Source organism: Pteropus medius, unplaced genomic scaffold (genome assembly GCF_902729225.1).
Source record: "Pteropus medius unplaced genomic scaffold, Ma_sr-lr_union100, whole genome shotgun sequence".
In the NCBI taxonomy this organism is placed as follows: domain Eukaryota; kingdom Metazoa; phylum Chordata; class Mammalia; order Chiroptera; family Pteropodidae; genus Pteropus; species Pteropus medius.
The window spans coordinates 32,735,451-32,756,001 of record NW_024354875.1 but is presented as its reverse complement, the minus strand read 5'-3'; the positions used below and the strand labels follow the sequence as shown (position 1 = coordinate 32,756,001).

At 38.7% G+C, this 20,551-nt stretch overlaps 1 protein-coding gene and 1 non-coding gene across 3 annotated transcripts in view; both read right to left on the bottom strand.

Moving 5' to 3' along the window:
* The window catches only part of RAPGEF4 (Rap guanine nucleotide exchange factor 4), a 259,909-nt gene extending 240,584 nt beyond the window's left edge, over positions 1-19,325 (bottom strand). Inside the window, exon 1 of one of the 2 annotated variants that reach the window (XM_039855519.1) lies at positions 18,945-19,325. In XM_039855519.1, the coding sequence (XP_039711453.1) occupies positions 18,945-19,009 (65 nt within the window). In that variant the 5' untranslated portion in view covers positions 19,010-19,325. The remainder of the gene's footprint in view (positions 1-18,944) is intronic. The other variant, XM_039855513.1, reaches the window with a different exon arrangement.
* On the bottom strand, positions 9,372-9,478 carry LOC120597501 (U6 spliceosomal RNA). The gene has a single exon (XR_005651387.1). It is a non-coding gene; the product is annotated as a U6 spliceosomal RNA (small nuclear RNA).
* Positions 19,326-20,551: the final 1,226 nt, after the last annotated feature.

Genomic DNA, 20,551 nt, shown 5'->3' with positions numbered 1-20,551 from the left:
GCCAGCAACCACCAGGAGCTAGAGAAAAGCAAGAAAAAATCTTCCCCTCGGGCCTTTAAAGGAAGCATGGCCCTGCTGACGCCTTGCTTTTCGACTACTAAATCTTCAGAATTGTGAGACAATAAATTTCTGTTGTTTTAAGCCACCCTATTCGTGGCAATTTGTTACAGCAGCTATAGGAAACTAATTCATGGTCACACAGAAATTCACTATTCCAGGCCAAATTCATAGGTTCACATTCGGTGCTGGCTCTAACTCTTTTGTAAAGCTGATCCAATTGCCCAGTGCCAGGTTTTCATGGATTTGCTTCTTCCACAAAACTGAAAGCACTCTGGACAGACAAGCCTTTTCTCAGTCTCCATGACCAAGGAGAAGTCACCTTAGATGATGCTATGTCCACATGTCATGGAGTTTGGCTCCCCAAAAGTGTCCCCACAAAAAGGCAGTGTAGGTCGATGCTTTCCAGAGTTTAGCCACGGATGCTCTAAATTAAGGTCCTTTTCACAGGCATCTGAAGATGCCCAGCTGTATCCGACAGGATCTGGACTCACTGCTGCTCTTTTATTGGGCAGAAGAGATCGTGTCATCCACCCACATCTTGTCACACCCATCTCATCTGAATATCCATTTAAAATCCAAACAAAATAAAAGTAGGAGTTCACCAACCTGTGTAGAAGTACAGGATTTCTGGATGGTACTTCTGCAGGTACCATGTTTATTCAACTATCAAATAAAATTTTACTTGGCATCCACTTTGTGTAGGAAGTATATAAGATGTATAAAGTGTATTTACTGGTGAACAAGAAATACTTGAATCAAAATAGAAGTTTGTATTACTTTTTTATAAGTTGAGTAGTATTTCTATTAATTTGTATACAACTTCTTTCTTAGCATGACCAAAACTACCAAAAAAAGGGAATATGAATACATATACATTTCAAATTTTATAACATATACCAACATATAAGGGATTTTTTAAAAGGACAAACTAGTCAATATTTTTCTTACATAAAAGTTCAAAAGTCAACATTAATTATGTATAACAAAGTCCTTCAAAAAATCTGCTTGTATTATCTAGCCATAGAAATTTATGGGTCACTTTTTCCTAATGTATATATCACTGAGTCAAAATAATCAATTCACCATTGATGTATTTCTGGATAAATGGGGGCTTCTCAACAGCAGGAAATTCATCATCTGGACGAGATAATAATCAAATGTATTGAAATATATGACTCTCGCACAGAAACAATAATTTTTTAAAGGATACTTTATGAAATTTTTGTTCGATGCATATTAATCTGTTACCCTTACATCAAGCAATGTACTATGTGTGACTATGATGCTGGGGCTCGTTCCTGAGAAGGGAACAGAGAGCATGCCATTATAGAAGTTACCTAGGACACAGGCACTGAACGAGTAGGTAGAGAAGTGTTTAATATTTTCACATGTGCCGTGAAGGACCAGGTCAGGCTGCAGGAACACACAGGGGGTCCTAAGTTTGGGAGATCAGATTTTCCCATGAAAGAAGTAAACAGAAGCAGGAGAAGGGGAGAGAACAACAGAGGGCCATATGTATTTAGTGGGAGAAATCGGGAGAATTAAATCCATTTGTTCAGAACCGGAAGTCTGTAGTTATCTTTTTAGCAGCATTTTTTCTTAGGTAAACTGGGTAGTTACAATTTCACAACTGCCATATGTATCAAAAGCAAATGTGCACCAACCAGAAAATCATTTACAGAGGCATACTATTTCCTGAGAGACGTTTTCAGGGACATGGCAACCAATGAGCCATATGTTGTTTATTTGTTAATCACTTGCCAACTCTGGCTTTATTGATAATATCACTTCTGAGTTTCACAGCAGCCTGCATGCCTCAGCTGCGATAGTTTGCTTCCTTGCTGTTCAGTATTTATCACGGCGATGTGGCCTCCATTCTTTTCTCCATCAGTTATGAAGAAATAACACCCTACGTTTTCATAATTGTATTCATAATATCCCTCCTCTTGTCCTCTGCACCTCTATATTTTTCATCTTTCTGTACCTGGACTTTCCCATTTACCCACATTTTAGGTGGATGATCTCATTCCAGTTTAAGCCACAGGCTATGCATTTGCCCCACACATTTTGTGTGAGATATTTTATTTTTGTTTTCATTCCTGCCATCTTCTTCATAACATTCCAAGACCTGGCAGAGTCTGCGACCCACCCATTTCCAACCAGGCCGGAAAATAGACCTATTATCCATGTCATTTGTAAGATATAACACTTCAAATGCAAACCCAGATTGTGCTCTTTTTTCTAATGTTTTGTTAACATGATATTATCTACCTGGATACTTAGAAACATCTTCACTTGCCTTCTAGACACATTCTACATTCAAAGGAATGTTTTCCTCTTATGTCATTGGTCACTGCTACACAGCTTCTTCTGCTAGTTACGCCCTCCCCCTGAGCTCTTATTGGAGGATGGCAGGGCTTAATCCTTGTCCCCTTTAACTTACTTCCATGATGTTCTCCAACCTCATGGGTTTAAATATTATCTATGTATTAATAATTCCCAAATTTATACCTTCAGCTCAGTCTGTTCTTCCAAACTTCAGAGTTACATACCCAGTTCCCTATTCACCATCTCCAACTGAACATCTAACAGACATCTCAAACTCAGCATGTCCAAGATGGAACTCATTCCCTTCAAACCTGTCCTATCTCTATCTCTAGCCTTCCCCATCATAATAAATGGGTTCGTAATCTTTCCAACGGCCCAGGCCCAAAAACCTTAGAATTATCCTTGACTCCTCATTCTCACACACTCCCACATTCAATTCACAAGTAAGTCCAACGGGTTCTACCTCCGAAATGTACTCTCCTTCTTCTCGCCATCTCCACTGCTGCCACTCTGATCCGAACCACCATCACCTTTCACTTGGTTCACTGCAATAGCTTCCTAATAGGTTTCTCTTTTTCCATCATTTTCCTGTTCACCACAGCATCTTCTCGACATTGCTATCATAGTGATCTTTTAAGAACAAGTCAGGTTATGCCATTTTCTCCTCAAAACCCTACAGTGGGTCCCTGTTTCACTCAGAGTAAAAACCAAGGCCTTTCTAATAGCTGTCAAGTCCTACATGATCTGCCCTCATTCTCTGCCTGACTTCCTCTTCTAATCTTCCCCTTGGTCACTTCACTCTAGCCACAGTAGCCTCCTTACTGTACCTTGAGCAATCCATACATACACCAACTCCAGAGCTTTTGCACTGGCTGTTCCTATTGCCAGGATCTCCTTATCCTAAATATATGCTTGGTTCACTCCCTTGTCTCTTTGCTTAAATAACACTTTCCCACTGAACGATATTCTGACCAACTTATTTAATATTACAATCTTTACCACCCCCACTAGCACTCCTAATCTCTTACTGGGCTCTACTTGTTTTGGTTGAGTTTTTCTTTTTCTACAATACATATTACTTTCAACTGTAACATGTAAATTATTTATTATGTCTATTGTCTTTTATCTATTTTCTCTGTTGGGGTGTAAATTCTAGAAGAGCAGGAATCTTGTTTTGTTCAGTGAAGAATCCTAATCGCCAGGTGTTTCCTAAGCATTCAGTAAATTTTTGTTGAAAAAATAAATTAATCTCATTACAGTAATGTCTCAACTATTCAGAGGATATTTATCTGGGAATCTCAGTTATTAAGAAAAAAATCATATATGTGAGTTCATATAGCAAGTAAGTTTAAAAGGCATTATATAACCAAAATGAAAGCCTTAAAATACTAGAACTCTGAAATTCACACACTTTACTCAAAAGAGCAATCCTCAGGGGCAAACTGCATGCACTTATATTACATATACAGCTCCAATAAACCTAGCTAACCTGAATTCTAAGTCCAAAGAATTAGAAGCAGATATGTTTGTGCAAGAGAGGGAGATGGGACAGACACCTAGAGGCAGCAAGCAAGAAGCAACAGCTTCTGGGCAATAGAGTCAGGCAAATAAAATAAAAATAAGCAAAACTTAAAAAAAAAAAAAGGCAACACTGGGGGCATTTGGCGTTGAAACAGATCATCCACATACTTCAGAATTACCATATTATAACACAGGATGCTAATTCAGCACACTGAGCCTCAATCATCAAGTAAAAAGAAGGATATTCAGTATGCTTTAGAAAAGTAGTCATATTAAATATCACTTATAAATACCATTGCCACAAGAATTATTAAATTATGCCAAGGTTTGAAGAATAATTGGGATAAATTTGTATGAATTTAACTTCTCTATGATCTGGATAATTAAAGACTCATCATAAATAACTCTACTGTTTGGCTTTCAGCCATTTGCTTACTGTTGTTTATCAAGAAATTAATCTTGTGTTCTAAAACAGTGCAGCCTGATCAACTAAGATTTCATCAGGTTTTCAGCATTCTGGGTAATCTGAGGTTCTTAAATTTAGAAACCATGTACAAAAAATCTTCAATTTGCCTAGATGCTTGGGAAATGGTATGTCCTGAGTAGGTATGGTAGGATTAGGGTTTGTTTAGAAGGCACACATCTATCCATGTGACTAGAAAAAGAGCCACCAGGCAGATATTCTTATTGTGTGAATTTCATCCTTATTTCCTTTGGGTTAAGGCTGTGACATCTCTAGGAATTCTAAAATAAACTACAAACATTTCTGCAAGGTTTAGCACATTGGCTCAAATTAGCCTCTGAAGAAATGGATGCAAGATAGAGAAGTATAAAGCAGTGCCCTACCATTCTGTGTCCAACTTCAGGTATGGGCCAAGGTATCTGTCCTACTTGTCCTATTTAAGAGATTGGCTTCTGAGAGAGGTACAAGACAGGGCTCAGGGAAAAAATGGTAACCCAAAGAGACTGAACAGAGAGGGAGACTAGACACAATCAACTGGGGATATCTAGCCAAGGCAAATAGGTTGACAATGGTTCCTTACACGGCATCTGGAAGCTCAGATTAGGAGGAGCAGTGTTAGGGTAAAGAGTTAGAAGAGATAGTCATGCTGGCAATCCTGGGGCACTTGAGCATCCAAACAGCACACAAGGAGGTGAGGCGGCATGCAGTGAGAGAGCAGAGGGCTGCAGGAGGGGGCTGGAGCACATAGTTCTCCAGGGTTTTACAGCCACGGATCATCTTTATGGTGGTGTCCGGGGCTCCGAAAACATTTGAAAAGATCTTACTTAATTTTAGCTTGACATTTTTCAAATTGCTTATCATGAGACTTTTTTTTCCTTGCACTATCTATTAATATTCCAAGGAACATACTCGAAACACTGTTACAGTAAAAAAGGAATGGGTTTCATCCCATTTGGTTCCTGGCACTTACCAGCTGTGTGATCCTGGACAAAAAATTTAACTTTTTCAAACTTCAGTTTCCTTATTTGTAAAATATAAATAATAGCAGCCGTCTTACTGTCTTGATGAAAACTTATTTGAAGATGTCCAAATTTTAACTCTCTTTACACACATTAACTAATTTTAGTTCTACAGCTATCTCTATTATAAGGAAGTAATCTTATGATAAAACAGGGAAAACTTAATATGAAAAGTTATAGCAGTATTGATAATGGCAATAATCATTTTTAACTGTCTTAATTGACTACCAAGAAAAAAGCCATATGAGCTATATGATTTCAGCCAATAAAAGTTATATTTACAAAGGATTTTTAATAACCTAGAAAAATGATCATCCTATAATGCTAATTTTAAGAGGCATGAAGTCTTAAAACATGAGCTCAAACAAGAAAAAACACTCATAGAAAAAATACTGTAATGAGCTTTACTTTAATGAGCTTCACTTTGATATCCATAATATCCATAACACACTAAAATTTTAAGATGATTTCTTCCCAGTATAGGGTTTGTAGGACTATAATAATTATAAGCCAGAAGTTCTTTGGTTTTGCCCCAGTTAAAATGAAGTTTAAATCATAGTCCATTACCTTTCATAAGCTCCTGTCATTTCCTTCTGGGAAGGAGAAGGACCTGTCAATACATGTCAACTTGTAACCCTCTTAGAAAGAAGCAGAGGGTGTGTGAATATTGTCAGCTCTCAGCTGCAAGCCAGCAACAGCTCTCTCAAACCAAGGGAAAAGGAAGGGATGTGGCAGCAGCAACTACATCATGTGTCACGTCAAAGAGTCGTGCTGTCTCCCTGTCTCCCAGAACTGTTTTAGCATCTAAACATGAATGAGCATTTTTAAAAAATGTTTTCTTTTCCCTCTATAATTTCCTTCATTACTCATTTTTTATTTTTAAAAATCTTTTTTTAATTCCCTCAAAATAAATTCTATGAGATAACTTCCATCAATAAAGTTTCTGCTATGTAATTATAGCAATAAGTAGATTTCAGCACATAAAATCAATTTTATGCCTGTGCTGCTTATCTAGATACAAAAGAAATAGATTCAAATGCTATTCTATTTGTGGAGGCATTCTTACGTGGCAGAACTTGCCTGCAAAATTCTCTACTGGTAGATAAAAATCAATAGTAGGTGATACATAAAAGAAAAATTAATAAGTCAAAGTTAGCTCAACTAAAATGGAAAGAAGAAAATTCCCCTTTTAGATAGTTTTCAAGCGTTTTTCAAATCATTCCATCTTACTGTTTATTTTATTTCCATCCACTCTCTGTTCTCTCTAATACGTATATTCTTTCTCTAAAAGTTGTAAATAAAATATACATATTTTAAAGTTATTTCAATTTTGCAATTGACTACTTTATGATTCTCTTTCAGATAATCCAAAACAATAAATACCAGGCTTAAGTCGTGTTCACTTTTGATTTCTGTAAGCTCCTCTGAGGAGCAGTTTTCTTGCTCATTTGGGCAATTTAGATAGTTAGGGTTAGGACTTCTAATGATAGAGACCAAAAAAATTAATTATCTAAATACAAAGGTTTTTTTTTTAATGAGCTTTACTTTGATATCCATAATCTGTTAAATGTTGAATTCTAAAATGAACCTCTAAAATAGTTCAGATAAATATCCAGAGAAGTGCTGAAAAGATAGGAAGTAAAGTAACAGAAATAATGTAAAATTCAATGGAGGAAAAGATAAGGTGCAGTCACAAACTGATAATGTACAGTTACAGCACAAGGAGATGAAAGAGCATGATAAAATTGCATTCCCATTCAGACAGCTGGCATCCAAGTTCAGCCCTGCTTTGGAGATCTGCCGTCTAGATGAAGCTGCTTTATTTTACGGTCCCGTTGGTATTTTCTGTAATTGCACCTTTTTGTATCAATAAAGGACTCCCCTATTTATGTTCTGATGATCTGGATAATTAAACAGGGACTCCTAGTCTAAGTATTTAAATTATTTTCAGTAAATAAAATGTAAAACCTGGTTACTGACTAGAATAGTCCTAACTCTACAAATCAGACCTTTAAATACCACCAGGGAATATTTGCAATGAGTCTGCTGCATGCGTGGCACCTTAACATCACCAGGGATTTACTGTGCTCAAACGGTCTTCAATTTCTGACATGAAAAAATTCATAAACATATTGCCATATCATTTAATTAGTTGATAAGGAGAATATAGGAATTCAATACAAAAATATGATCGAAAGGCAAATGGTGAAATAATGATGGAAAAATTCTTTAAAATAATGAAAAAATCCTTAAAATGAGAAATTATTGGAGTTTCTAAGTATCCTGGACCATTTTCTTGCTGTGGTACATTTGTCTGAGGGGCCCGTCTTAGAGAACACTAATCCCACAGGGGAGCCAGATAAATTCATTGCTGATAAAACTAAACTGGCTGAACATGAAACCCAAAAGTCCATTAGTAGAATGGGGATGTTGGTACCACCATCAGTCAGCTATCAGCACCCACAGCCAAAAGCATGTATGTCTTTAGAACCTCATTTAAATAATAGTACTTTTCCTGATCTGTATGACATTTATCAGCTCTCTAGGGGTAGCTTTCCTTTTCCTCAAAAATTACAATAAAGAAAAACTGAAGTGAACAGTATTTTAAATATATTTAAAAAATAATATTTAAAGGATAAACCGAAATTTCAAAATTTATTCCTTTCAACTGTTTTTTGAAATTACCTTTGTCTATTTCATTAACAAAAGCAATAATATACTGTAGGCATTTTCTCCAAATGAGGCCTAGTAACCAAACAAAAGTGTGGTACCATATTTATTCAGCCTGTATCCTCACACCAGGTACTAGCCCCACCTATGTTCACTAAAATATCTCATCTGCCTAGTTAGTAAAGTGTGAATAACACTGATTTAAATTCACACTATGGGGCTTCTCAGTTTATTCAAGGTCTTTGATCACGTTACTTCCGCAGAAGGACCTGCAAGTACCCTCTAAAATAAGACCGCTACTCGGTTTCTTCTCCTTTTCTCTGCCTTTTTTCCCTTTGTTGGTCTTATCACTCTCTGACGCTGTAGTATAGATTTGTCTGTCCCCCTTCTCCATCACTCCGTATCTTCCTATCTTTGGCCTCATTGATTTTACTACAACCTGACCTTTCCTGTTTTGTTCACTACTGTATTCCTTACCACCTGGAACAGTATCTAGCCCACAGTAGTTACTCAATAGTTTTATGAAGGACTGACTGAAATAATTTCTGTCTTCCCAACTAATATTTAAATTCATGAGGTTAGGGGCCTTGTCAATTCTTCTCACTAGCCAATCCCTACCAAAAGTTTCTGGCACATGGAAAACAGAGAGTAAAATCTCTAAATGAATAAATGAATGAATAAACGAATGAGCCAAAGGAAAGTAGATGACTAATGTATGATCCTTTTTCTACAGCACATTTGGGTTGAGGAAGGAGGAAAAGAGCATGAGGCAGGGAGAAGGAGACAGAAGAGTGACAAACGGAGTGGCAAGAGACACTGAAGAAAGAACTTTCTTATATCCCAAAAGTTTGTTTAAAGAGTTGATAAAGAAAACGTGTTGATCAAGAACTCAACTTTTTCTGCAGCATGTTCAACAAATAACCAATCAATGACTAGAAGAATAAAGCTGCAGAACCTGAACACCAGGCAAGGCATTTATGCCTTCATATGGAATTTAAACAGAATTGAAATTTCATATACAAAATCAAGACTCAAATTTTTAAGTTCCAAGTAATTTCTGCTTACCGTCAAAGATCTTTTCTATTTGTTTTCAACATCTCTAAAAATTAAGCTTTTTCTAGGGGCCTTTAAAAAATTATTTCCCCATTTATTTATTTTTAAGAATATTTTTTTCAATTATAATTGGCATACAATATTATATTAGTTTCAGGTGTACAGTGTAATGATTAGAGATATATTTAACTCACAAAGTGATCACCCCAATAAATTTAGTGCCCAGATGGGCACTAAATCTGCCCCCGCACATATTTAAAAATATAGAACACCTCATGAATTTGCAAGTCATCCTTGTGCAGGAGCTATGTTAATCTTCTCTGTAACATTCCAATTTTAGTGTAAGTGCTGCTGAATCAAGCACTCCTCATTTATTTAAATAAAAGAGAGGTTCTTGAACTTTTGGTCAATTATAGGTAATAATCCTATAGGTCAAGTCATCCTATTTGATATGCTTACATTTTACAATTTTATTCTATGAAAGTGTTTTCAGAAAATTATGTTACTCAAAGCTAAGCATTTTAAGGTTCCGTGCAATTGACACAAGTTCCTTGGTTTCCATGGTAACAATTATAGGGTCCATGCTCTGGGGCATAACCTGTGGACTCTTGACCACAATTTATTAGAGTATTAGAGTGGCACCAACATTCCTCCTTCAGAAGAAACCCTTGCCCCTACAACCTCACAAGAAAGGCTGGATCACCATTAAGATATAGATCTTTGTTTGGCTATCAAATGTGGATGTAATTTTCCCTCAGTTTGACAGAGTCTAAAGTCATATTACTCTTCATCTAACCAACAACACGGAATAGCAGCACTCCATGTATCTACTGGGAAATATTACTTCAAAGTCATTGTTGCCCAATTTTAATAATTATTAATAGCTCAGATGTGGAAAACAATGTTTATGAAGTATTTCTTGAAAGAGAAGTAATCCATCCAATTTGAAAATATCCTAAAATATATCCTGGGATTAAATCAGACCATCAGAAAGCTGTCTATTTGATTGGACCCCTAGAAAAAATACTCTCCTTTAATGTCCTTTTGGCATCATGCTATCGAGACATATTGAGAATCCTGTGAAACCCATTGCTGAATTCACTGTTGGGATGTTGTTCATCACATTGCACAGCATCTTCTTCATGAGGTTGAGGATGTCAATAGGTCCCAGTATCCGCCTGATTAATTGTTCTTCTCCGTCAAAAAAAGTTTTCGTTTGCAAACATTGAATACTAAAATAATTGTGCCTCCTTATTTTGCTGATTATGAGAAATTATAGCATCAATGCTCATATTTGAAAAGAGAAAAAATTTTTAATTACTTATCTAAATATCCATTTTAAGAAGCCATAAAAAGAAGAGCAAGTTAAAGCCAAAGTTAATAGAATAAAGGGGGGAAAGGGCACAGAAATCAATGAATTTCTCAAACAATAAAGAAAATCAACTAGAAGTTTGTTCTTTTCAAAGATTAACAAAATTGAGAAGCTCTTAGAAAGACTGATCAAGAAAACAGAGAGCAGACACAAATTACTAATATGAGGTATGAAGGCGAATATCACTACATATCCTAGACATTAAAAGATTAATAAGGAATACTATGAAAAATTTTATGCCAACAAACTTAATAACTTAGATGAAATGAGTAAAACTCCATAAGATAACTTATCAAAACTGACACAAGAAGAAATAGAAAATCTGAGTAGTCCTCTCTCAAAGAGATTGAATTTGACATCGGAAAACTCCTGGCCAGATCATAACTATAAAACATTTTTTAAAAATAACATCAACATTACATAGCTTTTTTCAAAATAAAGGAAAGAAAAAACAGAGGAAAAAATGTTTCCTGATACAAGGAAGTCCATTCTCACTCTTTCTGTTCAACTTTATCGTAGAAAGTCTCACCAATGCAACAAAGCAATAAAAATAAATAATAAAAGACACAACAATCCAAAAGAATAAAACTTCCAGTATTCACAGACAAGACTGTCTACATAGAAAATCCTGAGGAATCTATAAAACAACTGCGAGAACTAAATAACTTTCCTAAAGTTACGCCATTAATAAAAATCGAAACTGAAATTTGAACCAATATGGTCTTGCTCCCAAACTCTTAACCCCTACGCTATGCTCTCCACTTATCAAAGACCATATATTTGCATTTGCCCACAAACACAGCTATTAAAGTAGGTCTTTGGAGCCTAATATGACAATTTGGAAATAGAGATTCAGAAAATTTAATAACTTTGCCAAGATCGCATGGTGAAGAGGTATAGGTGACAGAGTTTGGACCCAGGTCTGGCTAACCCTAAAACAAAGCCAATTTGAAAACATTGTCTTACAGATTGGAAGCAGGAAACAATGAGAAGATTCGGATCCAGATGATAAGGCCCTGAAATGAAGAAGTAAACTATAAAGGCCAAGAGAAGAATGGTGACTGGTTAGGTATCAAAAGGGAGATAGACAGAGAAGACACAGGTAATATCAAAGTTTTGAGTATAAGACTAGAAGTGTCATTAATAATATAAGAAAGTAAGGAGAAGAACCCAGTGGAGAGAAGAAAGATAAAATCAGTTTTAGATAAATTGAATATCAACTTGTTAAGTTAGGAACAGTTTTGACAACAGATAGAAACCCTAACAAAGAGTGGTTTCCAGAAGTAAGGTCTGTTTTTTCATGACAAAACAAAAAATCTGAAGGTAAGCAACTATTGATCTAAATTCAGCAGCTGAACGAAGTCAAAATTTGAGTCTGTTTCTCCCGGCCCTTCCTTCTGGGATTACAATACGGTTTCCATAAGCCAAGCTTCAAGTAGTAATTGCAGGCAAAAAGAAGAGAAGAAGCAGATATCAAATACATGTATCTTTTATCAGTAAAGAAACAACTTTTTTGGAAGCCTCTAGTAGACTTCTGCTATATCTCATCGGCCAGGATTGTGCCACATGGACACCTAGTCCCAAGAAAGACTAGGAGGATAAGTATTTTGTTTTTCCAGCCTCCCTATAAGAGAAGTAGGTGAAGGAAAACAATGTCTGCCCCAAAATATTAATGGGACATTGATGTGGGAATATCCGACAGAGAGACAAAAATGCATCTGGTTTGGAAGATAAACCAAGGATACAGAGTTTAAGTAATCTGTATAATTAAACACAGGAAATGGATGAGAGCTCCGAGAAAGAGCATGTGTGAAGAGAAAAGAAGGCAGTAACAGCACTTTGTTTTCCTTTTTCTGCAGGGGAAGCACATGGATGCACATGGATACAGCTGAGTATACACTGTACCCAGGTGCCTCCACTCCCACCAGTCAGATTGTTTGCTTTCATATGTTTGGCTGGGTCTTTCTCTGTCATCCTCTCCACCCAGTTATTTCTGTCCTCTTTTTCTTCAGCCTCTCAGTACACCCAAGGTAGTCTTCCCTCTCTCTCTCTCCCTCTCCCTTATCTGGAAAGCTGACTCTTCACTGCCACTGTCCAAGATACATGAAGATGGATTTAAATCTGACAAAGGAAAAACTAGCTTACCTGGGTTTGAGACAGTGGTCCAGGAGAATAAGCAGCTACTATGGAAGGGCTATGAAATCTTATACATTCATAGAAGATTGGAACTGAAAGGGATCTGCCAGTCTCACCCTCATGGGAGGAGCGAGAGGTCCATTTGGGGGAATCCAAATTAAAACAAGGAGGCAGAATCTGCTTTGCAGAGCACTACCCTTCCTCTGAAGACTCTTTCAGGTTCCGAGGCTGTGTTCAGGAGACCAGGCTGCAGGGCCAAGGGTGTGGAAGGCCAGGCATCCTTCTCTCAGGCCCATTTACACCATGGGCACACCATCCCCCACAGGCCTCCCATCTGAGGGAGTCTGGCTATGGCTGAAACTTTCCTAAAATCCTAGGGCAAGTAGAGTCAGCACCACAGAATTTAACCCTGATTACAGGGTTGTCTTCTAATTGCTGTACATTTATATGCTATGTGCTCCCATGTGTTCTGTGCTGCAATGAGATGTCCCCCAAGAAGCTGCAGATAAGATAGTTGCCTAGCATTAAACTTTAAAAATATTGCTAATATCACAAAAAGAGATCGCTTGACATACGTGCCTCATGATGGAAGTATATAACACTTCTGTGAAATATTGTTACGAAAAGTCATATCTAAATCTGATCAAGCCCTAAATCCAAATAACAATTTATAGGAAATATGGAAAACAAAGGGACATACTAAAAGACACCACGGGGTATCATTAAATTCAGGCTATGTAAAAAATGCCTGTTTCTTCAACAAACTTGTTACAGGGAAGAAAATGAGAGAGAAGGAAAATGGAGAGATTAAAAAAGACGAAGATGTATCTTATTTGGATCCTAATCCGAACTGCAAAAAAGAAAGTTATGAGCTAAATGGAGAAATTTGAACACTGATTGGATATTTGGTTATATTAGGAAACTAACGTCAAATTTTTAATGTGTGAAAGTGCTATTGTTATCTTTATAAAGAATCCTTATCTTTTAGAGATATGTAATGAAATATTTACAGATGAAATAATACTATGTCTGTGATTTGTGTCAAAATAATCCTGGAAGCAGCAGGGGGTGAATGGAGTATAAATAAAACAAGACTGGCTGTGAGTTGATAATTGTTGGAGGGAGTAGGGAGAAGTACAACAGAATTATCATACTGTTCTCTCTTCTTTTTATACATTTTGAAATTTTCTGTAAAATAAGTATTTTTAATAATAGAACAGAGCTACGCAATGTCATTTTAAAAAAATATTCACCACGGCCAAGGAAACACAGAAGGACAGCAGAGGCAGATGTTGATGGTGCCCATTCAGGCCTTTTCCAAGACAAAAGGACAAGTGAAAGGATTTGCCTACAAGGTTACAGATGCCACTCCATCCTTAAGGATGACCATCTCGCCCTGATCCCATAAGCACCTTCTACAATCAGGGCACTGCATTTTGAAGCTGGAAATAAAATGATGAATAAAATATAAAGACTGACATCAAGTGATGCAAAAAGTACATCAGCAATTGCAGTGCAGTCTGACTTGTGTTTTTGCAGTGTTGGGCAGAGTGTGCTATGGGAATACATGTAATGGTCATCTAACTGGAAAAGATGAAAGCCAAGCTGTCCTGAAGGATTCTCAGAACTAACTTCTGATTATCATTCAATTCCTGGGCTCTGTCATTCTAGGAAGAGAAAAAGCTGGCCAGAAGTTGTAAGTGTTCTGATCTCCTGGCAGCTTTGCTTCTCATTGTAAATGCACAACATGAACTTCTTGTAATAATTGGGTTTCCCGTATAGCTTCCCTAGAGAAGGAATACAGTAGCCAAAGAATGTGAGTGTCCACTTCTCTAATATTATTTTCAAATTCATGAACTATCTTTCTGGTTTTTACAGTCTTTGAGAGTTTAATGCCTGTGTATCTGTACCTGAACAATGTGCTGACAAGTCAGGATTCAGGGAGTGCAAGACCAGCCCTGAATCCTGAGAATTTGCTAGCATAACATCATGGGACCTGCCTGGGTAGACACCAGCCTTCCCCAGCCTTCCTCCCGCTCTGCATGCTTCTTTGATCTTCTCTATTCCTCAAGGGTGGACCCGTGTCTGATGCTTCTTTGATATTTGAGTCATCCTCTCTCACCATGTCTACTACAAAGTATTTTGGTTTTTAACAGATTTGTTCCTTGATTTCTTTTGCTCACATCTAATCACATCAAAATAGCTAACTTGACATTTATGTGGGGATTAAGTCAGATGCAAGAACACTGTGTGAGGCACTTTTTAAGTGAAACATTAATAATTTTTAAAAATTTCTCAGCTGTTTTGAAAGATGGCAACCATTTTTACACATCCAAACCGTGTTAACGTCATTTTCTGCTTTGGCCTGAGATCACCAGTGGTCCTCAAATAAGCTAATCAACTGGGGACCTCCCTCCAAGCTATGCTTCTAACTGAAGAACAAGAAACCAAACATTATGAACTCTTTCCCAAAGACAATTTCTTTTCTCTCCAGTGGTTTCTCTGTCAATCGCTTAACTTCTTTCATCTGTAAGAGGATGGCAAACTTTTCTTCCAAGATCCACCTAAATACTTTAAATTTAAATACTTTAAATTCTGTGGGCCACAGAGTTTCTGCTGGTTGCAACTATTCAGCCCTGCCACTGTAGCGTAAAAGTAGCCATAGACAATAAGTAACCAAAGTGAGTGTGGCTGTGTTCCAATAAAACTTTGCTTATGGACATTGAAATTTGAATTTCATATAAATTTCAGGGGTCGTGAAGTATTAATAGTCTCTCAGTTTATTTCCAACCATTCAGAACTGTACATGGCATTCTTAGCTCAGGAGACATACTGTCAGATCTGGTCCACAGGCCATTGTTTGTGAACTCCTGATTCATAGTCATTAATTCCAGTGATGATTCACTATACATATGTGAATATGTGTGGTTCCTTCATAATACTCCCTTACCAACCATAAAAATTATGACTTATAAAGAGTTCTTAAATTCACAGGTGGCAAACAAAATCTTATGGTAAAAACATTTTCACTAAAATTAAACAATGGTCAACACAATTAAAAAAAAAAAAAGATATTTTACATATCCAAAATCTGAAATAGTGGCTATTACGTAATATGTTTCTAGTGACCATCCCTGCTCAGGAAATATTGTAAGATTTTATGAGAGCGGTAGGTTTGTTTTGCTTCAACAATATGTCCACTGAGACTTTTTTCAATATCTTTTTATCCATCCAATTGTTCAATGCTTTCTGATTTTAAGGTTAGTATTTGCACACTCTCATCTCCTCCACTCCACCACAGCTCAAGAACTTGTATGCCTGATACATAGGCAGCTTTGGATTTTCTTTCTTCAACCTAATCCACGTATCTACATATTTTTCAACCCCCTCTCCCACATGTAAATTTATATAGTGTTGTCCTGTCTATGATATCTTCCTAGGCATGCCTAACGAACATTTCTATGGCTTTATTTTCCTTGTCTTGTTTGTTTTGACTTTAATTGCATACTTCTGTACTCCTGCAGACATTGTACCTTCACTCCCCTTTTTATTTCTAACCCCTGAGCCCTCTTTTTCTAGCTGTCCCCAACAGTTGATACTTGCATAATGCATATATCAAGACTACATTTCCCAGCTGTAAAAAAGATCCCAGCATCATATCCCCAAGTAATACATAGGGGCTCAATGTACCATTCCCTCTTTTTTGTGTTTATGCCTGAAAATGTCCATAATCAAAAATTTTAGAAAAATAAAGAATATTTTCCTATACTCTTGATTTGGTTACAGAGGGATTTATGGTTGGGAAGAAAAGATGTATTTATATGCTACTCCTGTGTGTTTTTGTGCACACTGCTCTCTGTGCCTGGCATGCCCTCCCCCAATTCTCTGTCTGATAAAATTCCCCTTAACTCCAAGGTCCAGGCAGGAACCTGTGGGAAGCATCCCCGCAGAGTTGCCAACTCTCTCCTCTGCATTCCCAAAGCACCTCAAATATCTCCATTAAAGCACTTATTACATTGTGGTTAGTTTTATGTAGCTGTCCCACCCCCAAATCAAAAAGAAACTCTAATTTTTTTTTTCTTGCATTCCCAATGCCCAACACAGTACCTAGAATAGGATATCAAGATTGCATTTCTCAGAAATGTTGAGAGCTATGTCCCACTAAGGAGTGACTTCAGGACTTTTTAGCCCACATCCATCAGCACCCTTAATCTTCCTCTTCCCCTGAAAAATTAACAATCTTAGTAAAAATGCAACTTCAAAACAAGGCCCTCTTACAATGAGATTGCCAGTCCTAATCTCTTCAAAGAAATTCCAGCATCGATGCTGCGGAAAATGGCAAGGTTCTCAACACCAATACCTACATATCACCTAACAGTTTTCAAAGAACTCACCATTTTTTTCCCATTTGATATACTAATCCTTAGTAAAACATTTCCATCCTCGTTTTTTTCAGTCACTTGGGGAAATAAAAGTGACATGTCCAAGATCAGAACTGGTGACAGCTCTGGACCTAAAAATCTTAACTGTCCACTCCCCTGCACTCTAAAAATGGAAGGCTCTGTATTTGTGGAGGGTTGTTTTTTTCCCCCTGGTAGATTTTTTCCCCATTATAAATGGTGGTATTAGATTGTATGACTATGTTCTAAAACTCTACTCCAAAAAATAATAATAATAATTTGGGCAGATACACATTATGAAAAGACAGTCAAATACGACCTCTTGTGTTAGCATTACTCTATGATTTTGCCATAACTACTTATTGACTAAAGGGTTTCCAGTGAATTACTGACTGTTCAAAAAATGGCCTGCCATGCATTTCTCCGAATAGAAACATGTAATCTATTATCTTTAAAATTCACTCATAAGACAGTACTACTATTTATAGTTTAAGTACAAGAGGCTTGATTTTCTCTTCTTTTATTATTCATCTTTCCTAAACTATTAAATTTAGATTACTAATCACATTAGCAGTCTCTTCCCTTAAACATGCTATTAGTTTCTCTACATAATTCTGTATGATTTAACCATTGCTTCAATTCTTACTATTTATTGCATGTAACTCTTCTAATATTAGTACATATCATTTTAGACATAAATAGGGTACCGTCTGCCAAAAAAAATCTTGCTGCTGTGTGGTAACTGAAAGTAAAAATTATTTTCAGATATATTAAGTTATTCAAATGAGCCACATTTAGCTTTTCTCAAATTACTTTTTTTCAACAAATGCCTATAATAGTAAAGTACACAGAGCCTATCACACATACGATTTTCAAGTTTGATCTGGCTACAGATCTGCTAATTGTAAAAATCTCAATATGGCAGAGCGCAAAATATTTCACACTAATGCAAATTGAGATATCATGCAGATAGCTGCAAGACATGAATCATTACCCTGCTGCATCAAACTCAGAAATGCAGAGGCAGTTCACTGTGCAAGATTTCTTGCTCAGTTCTTAAAAGTTCAGATGCATCACCTTTTAATCAGGGTAATAAACTATAATTGCTAACATACTGCGTAATGATTACTGCTAAACCCACAATCTGGACAAACAGAAAATTATGCTGTCAGAGCCTGGAAACAATCGCAGTCCGCTGTTAAACACAGCACCTCCTTATATAGAGCTGTCATCGGGAATTACAATGCTCTTTTTACCGTTTCAAATTTTTTTAGAGTAAGGGTCTTTTCCTAAGCAACTAATAAGAGGAAAGCAGTCTTCCTCATGACCTTCCTAACACAGACCTTGAGCAAGCGACGGCGGGAGCACGGGCTGAGAAGGCACTAGACAGCTCCACTGGGTCCCTCGCACTTTGCTTTCAGGAACAAAAAAAAGGATGTTACTCTGCACCTGCCTCTCCTCCAACCCCTGCTTAAAACTTAAATTACATTTACTCCTAGTGGTCTGAACTGCTGGACGAAGGTATGAATCTATTCTTCTGTCAGGTGATGCCAAGAGAAGATAACCCCCCACCTGAGAGCAGAGCCCGGAGTTGCGGGATGGGGTAGGGGAGAGAAGGGGCAGGAGGGGCGGGAGACTGGAGAGGCTGGTGCTCTCCCCCCACCCCCGCACTCCACTGCATTTTCTCCACCTCACATAAAAACCTTATGCAGGTGGCGCCCCACCAGAAGCAGGGGGCTGTGTCCCCATGCATCCCAGATAAGGCCCCTCCGCCCCCTCCCCCGCTCAGAGACCTTTCTCCCGCAGCCGGGTGGGCTGCGCCCAGGTATGGGGGTGCGACTCTGGGTGGCCGACCCCCCGCGGTCTCTAGGCAGGCGCAGCGCTGCAGAGTCCCGGCCCCGCTGGGGCCCTTCCCGAGCTACCTTTTATCTAGACAGGCGATCCACTCGGCGGAGGAGGAAGAATGGGCAGCGTGCGCAGCGACCATGTTGGCCAGCGGCGCGCGGTGTCCGCGGCTGCAGCGACCTCCGGCGCCCACTCTGCCTCTGGGACCGCCTCCCCTGGCCCGCCTCGCGACCAGCCGGCTGCGACAGACAGCCCTCTCGTGGCCTGCCCTGCTGCAGGTTGGGTGGAGGGAGGGGACCTGAGGGGCGGGACGTGGGGACGGGGAGGGCTCAAGCCAGCCACCCGCTCGCCGCTGCACTGCGGCGCCCGGGGGTGGGGAGTCCCACGGTCCCGCCCGCTGCGGGGAGGGCGCTAGGTGGTGACTCTGAGTGGCCGGTGGCCGGCCACCTGCGACAGGTGGCTGCTGCGTCTCAAGGAAACCTGATCCCCACCCTTCACCTCGGGGGTGGAGGGGCTCTGAAGCATGGAGAGAGAGAAGATGCCAAGGGCGGGAGGGGGGTGGGGGGATGTCAGTGTCTATATATTTTTCATACAGCAAATGCCACTAAAATGGCTGCTGCCTCTGTTTCCTTAGAAACCCATTAGTCTTCCTCAGCAGCTGTCAAAACTTGCTGGTGGTTTCTTGCTCACCTTTCCTGTTTCCTCATTTAAAAGGGATGAAGAAGAGGGCTGTTACGGCATGGGATGGAAACACCTGCGGTGGTCTCTGCCTGTGGAATCCAGGGGACAGTTTCTCCCGAAGGGTGAGGAAGGCCTAGGATGGAATGGAGAGGCTGCATAGGCATGGCTGGAAGCAGGAAGGGGTGGCCAGTGGGTCAGAATAGTGACCAATGGTGACTGAAGGGATGACAAACTGGTCTTGGGTTTTGAGCCTTGGCCCTGATTGGGCTTCCATTACTTGCACGATGAAAAGAAACACAAAAGAATGGGGAGTAGTGGAGCCACAAGAAGAACCGAGGTTTAGGGATTAGGGGCCAAGATCTTAAGGTACTTGAGTTAACCTGGATGGTTGGTCCCACCCGCCATTCTTTCCATGGCAACATCGTTGAATGGTCTGTCTACTATCTGTCTCTACCAGGTGTGCACAACAAATGCTATGCCTAGAAGTTGTTCAGTTACACTCTGCCAAAAATCAAATTATGCTCTGATTGTTTTTTAGCAATTTGAGGACACATTAAATCTTTCGGACTACTACCAAGCACTGTTTTGATATTTATGGTGTGCTTTTGGGAATAGACAATGGGAAAAGAGGTATAGCATTGCTTTCCTCACTTTTTCTCTCTCCTACCCTCCCCTCGTGTCCCTGCTTACAGGAGGTTCAAAGAGACTTGAGAAAATGAAACAGCATGTGTGTTCTGGCACGCTCCTCCAAAGAATTTGCCATTTTCCCTCTGCTCCATAGCCTGGATCTGGTTTCAGACCAGCCATCGTTCCCTCAGCAACAAACACTTCCCTGCTCAGTGCTCGTCCCCCAGTTGACCTTCAGCAGGTTAATTTCCATCATGTTTAAGATAAATAACAATTAAAATGTCATACTATATGAAGATTGCCAAAGGCATTTATTTTGTTTCTTTTTTATAATAGAGGTATGAACAAGTAAACGGGGCTCATATTTATTAAAATT